Genomic DNA, 4,337 nt, shown 5'->3' on the forward strand with positions numbered 1-4,337 from the left:
TAGTTGTTAGGCTCTTGTGGGTTTAGAGATTTTTTTTTCAACAGTGGACGTACCACAGCCTCTTTCAAACCCTCCGGGAATTCTCCTGTTGTTAGAGATAGGTTTATTATCTCCTGGAGGGGGCCCATTATCTTTATGCCAGCTGTTTTCAAGAGCCAGGATGGGCAAGGATCTAGTGGGCATGTAGTTGGTCTTGTTGTCGCTATTCAGAATTAAGTCCCATGTTCTTAGGATTGCAGCCCTTGCTGCTGTTTGGAATATACCTGGAACTCCAGGATGAAATCCAATCACAGTTCTCTTTTAACATTACAAGCTTTTATAGTTACAAGACTTTAAAGCAGTGGATATATGAACATTAAAATACTAGAATAAACAACACAGAAGCAAAATAAAACAAATGTATCCATTCATGTCACAAGCAGGTTATAATACAACTAGCTGAAACCGACTACATAAATCCACAGCTATACTGTGCTAAAAGCTAGATATACTTAAATTTTCAACTTTAGAAATAATCCACTTTATTCATTTCGTACAGGTAAAACAACTCAGAATAACTTACCTGTTCACTAGTAAGTACACTGTGAAACTCATTTTCCAGGAACTTAAATCTATAGCTCTCTGGTGTCTGCAACATCGGGGACCACCACTAAAGAACAGCCACTTACCTAATCTTGGCATAACAGCTCCCAAAAACTGTTCATCTTCTTGGAAGTGATTTTCTTGTAGAGACTCAAGCAATTTCTGCAAGACATCCTGAGGCACTTTACAACCTGTGCCTTTCAGTTCAGTAAATCGGGTTAGTCGAAAACTCTTGTCAAGTTCATAACTTTCTGGATTAAAGGACTCCCGAACAGACATGATTTGGGTGCAAGAACCTCAAGCTTTTCCTCTTCAGGAAATATTTTGGTCTGTTTTCTCGAAGACAAGCCTAGTTTTTTAAAAAATAAAACACAGGTTTAAATAACTTTGAATTAACCTGTAAAGTGGTTTCCAGGCACAAACTACAACAAATTACTATGATTCAGAACAGGCATTCCTGTATGGTCCTACTCTGCTTACATTTAAAAGAATAGGACAAAACAGTAGTATTTATTTTTGCTTAAATGCTACTTAGTCTTCCACAGAACTTTTTATTCTTAATTATGATGATCTTTTTCAATGGAAGAGACTGTAATACCAAACCAACCAGATATTAGCATCAACATTTGTAATCTATCTAAAGCACCCTGACCCAAGCCCAGAGGAGTACTATTTAAGTCACACCTGATTTCAATGGAAATTAACAGAAGCAACACTGGATTTTTGCCGTATCTTACTGTTTCAAACAATGTGCTGAAATTGTGAAATAAGCCAGGTAGCCCTCTGGAACAAAATGAAGAATATCTGATAATACCAGGACTCAGGGTCTATTCACACAATCATCTTAATCAGGTGTAACTTTGTGCTTTTTAAGTCAGCCTGTACTGACTTCTGACTTTATCAGCTGCAGCACATCTCACATATGCATGCCCTGCAATGCTGTGCTCCTTTTTGGCATGCCACTGTAGATCCACACGATTCCGAGTAGTATGCTTAAAACCAGCTAGGTTGATATCAATACACAGTGGCACTAATTTTGTCAAAGGCTGATCAAAAGCCAAATGTATAGTTTATCTAGATCATATTCTTTATGGCACTCACTCACCACCGATATTCATTTGTCCCCTTCTATCACTGCCTTCTGAAGGTTTTTTTGTTTTGTCCTGTGTTCCTTCAATGATCCTGCTTTATGTTTTAATCTGCTGCCCCTTTTCATCTATGTATTTTAGCTGGGCTTTATGATATATTTCATTAAGCTGTTTTCAGTGTTTCTATTACCTTGGTAAGATAGAAATGTTATAATTCTGTGTATTTATTATCACGAGCTATGAGAATGTTCTGATCAGAGAGCTACTCACTTTTTGCCAAGGGAATGTTCAGATAAGCAGTGTGCCACTGAACCTTTTAAAAGGCTGTGGCTTCTCTTCCATGAAATGATAAAAACAATCTCCAGTTTGCAGGGGAGACTGTTCCCACATAGCACTGCTCACACAAGGTTATCTACAGAAGAGCTGGATCATTAGAACTAAGATAAGCATTACTATAAAACCAAGTGCAAATCAACTTTAAGAATGCATCCTCAGGACATGGCCCAGGACAAACATCAGCAGCAGATTCAAACAGCATGTACAACTCAGTTGCGTCTGCGTAAAATTATTCTGGGTATTATTTAAACTGGTCTACATGTTACAGTGTAAGAGCCTCTTGTGGCGCAGAGTGGTAAGGCAGCCGCCTGAAAGCTTTGCTCATGAGGTTGGGAGTTCGATCCCAGCAGCCGGCTCAAGGTTGACTCAGCCTTCCATCCTTCCGAGGTCGGTAAAATGAGTACCCAGCTTGCTGCTGGGGGGTAAACGGTCATGACTGGGGAAGGCACTGGCAAACCACCCCGTATTGAGTCTGCCATGAAAACGCTAGAGGGCGTCACCCCAAGGGTCAGACATGACTCGGTGCTTGCACAGGGGATACCTTTACCTTTACCTTTACATGTTACAGTATGAGCCTCTTGTGGCACAGAGTGGTAAGGCAGCAGACATGCAGTCTGAAAGCTCTGCCCATGAGGATGGGAGTTCAATCTCAGCAGCCGGCACAAGGTTGACTCAGCCTTCCACCTTCCAAGGTCGGTACCCAGCTTGCTGCTGGGGGGGGGGGGGGTAAATGGTAATGACTGGGGAAGGCACTGGCAAACCATCCCGTATTGAGTCTGCCATGAAAACGCTAGGGGCGTCACCCCAAGGGTCAGACATGACCCGGTGCTTGCATAGGGGATACCTTTACCTTTATATGTTACAGTTTCTTCAAAAGAAAAAAAACCCTGCACTAACAATTATTCAGCTGGAATTACTTCCTAGAATGTTACTGTTCGTTAGTATGTTACTCCATTGCTCAGGAAAGTTCAACAATATTACTAAAGTGTGTTTGATGGGTTGAGGAGGTATCTGAAACTTTACATGCTTTAAACTGTCACAGGTAGGTAAGAACCAAGGTCAATGCTGTTATGGATTTACCACAGCAAAGATTTAGCCACTGAAACACTTCTAAACTACATAGATGTCAATGGGATAATTGAATAAGCTCAAAATGTATCTCCCATTAAAAAGCCAGCCAAGGTAAGGCAGAGGTCTGCTAGCAGGCTTTAACAGAAATTGAGATAAATTTTAGTAAATACTAACCCATCCCCTTCCAGTTCCAAAGATGCATGCTACTTCATAACAACTTTTCTAAAGCCAAACTTAATGTGGTGAAGCAAACTATTTCCCCTATAGAGGAACTCTTCCTTACAAGTATAGCAGCTACTAAAGCCTCAAATCATTTTTCAGGACAGTGAATCCTAAAAAAATCCTTATGTCTTATTTACTGAATTTAAAATCACATGACAGAAAACCTGCCTCCCAGTGTAAGGATTACAGGGCTACTTCTCCTGAGTAATTAAAAAACTACCACAATTTTATGCCATTTTATTGGCCAAATTTCAAAAATACTGGGCTAGATCTGCAGCACATTTTGCTAGACTCAGTCCCTCCCACCGAACTCCCTTTACTTCAGAAACCAACATTCAAGAGATGAATAAGAGCAGCCGAAGGACTAACGTACTTTGGGCAAAGCAGCATGCCGACCCCAGGAGGCTCAACCACGTGGAAAAAGGCCAAAAACACGACCAAAGCGGAAAAGAAGAGGGGCAATCCTTCTCTTTCCAGGGGAAGAGTGATGGGACCTGTAAGGAACCATGAAAACGGGAAACCTTCAACATCCACAGTACTCGCTCGAAAAGGCACACCGGGGCCTTGCAAGCGCCTACAATGCTCTTTCTAGCCAAGCTCTGAGAGTTTCGGGGCTTACCCCCAAGGGGAACACCTCTGCAACTAGACGCGTTCCCACCTTCCTTCGCCGATAACTTCGCGAGCATGAAAATGCAAGCGATCTTACAACAGCCCTCCTTTCGGAAGACAGGTTCGCATATACTATAGCTAAGAAAGAGCAGGCAGGCAAGGTGAAGATGCGTGCATAAAATGCGCACGCTTTAAACAAAATGCAACAAGGAAGAGAATCCTTAACCCTTTATGGCGGAGGTCTTAAAAAGAGGGGCCAAGGATTTAAAGGCGAAGAGCCGTGCAGGGAAGATGCAGGGCAGCAGCCAGAGAAAGCGAATGGAACGTTTCGCTCAGGAACTGGGAGGGGGGGGGGAGAGCGACGGGAGCCGGGGTGGGGGAGCTCGCGCTGAGAATTCCACGCGTTGCGCGCGCGCTCGTCCCTCCTCC

At 42.6% G+C, this 4,337-nt stretch overlaps 1 protein-coding gene across 3 annotated transcripts in view; it reads right to left on the reverse strand.

Annotated features, from left to right (window-relative positions):
• Window positions 1-4,337, reverse strand: part of SEPHS1 (selenophosphate synthetase 1) — a 30,454-nt gene that overhangs the window by 25,630 nt on the left and 487 nt on the right. For 2 of the 3 annotated variants that reach the window (XM_077337971.1, XM_077337972.1), the window contains exons 2-3: window positions 3,673-3,793; window positions 669-931 (exon numbers count right to left, since the gene is read on the reverse strand). In XM_077337971.1, the coding sequence (XP_077194086.1) occupies window positions 669-861 (193 nt within the window). In that variant the 5' untranslated portion in view covers window positions 862-931; window positions 3,673-3,793. The remainder of the gene's footprint in view (window positions 1-668; window positions 932-3,672; window positions 3,794-4,337) is intronic. The other variant, XM_077337973.1, reaches the window with a different exon arrangement.

The sequence above is a fragment of the Paroedura picta genome, chromosome 5, assembly GCF_049243985.1.
Source record: "Paroedura picta isolate Pp20150507F chromosome 5, Ppicta_v3.0, whole genome shotgun sequence".
In the NCBI taxonomy this organism is placed as follows: domain Eukaryota; kingdom Metazoa; phylum Chordata; class Lepidosauria; order Squamata; family Gekkonidae; genus Paroedura; species Paroedura picta.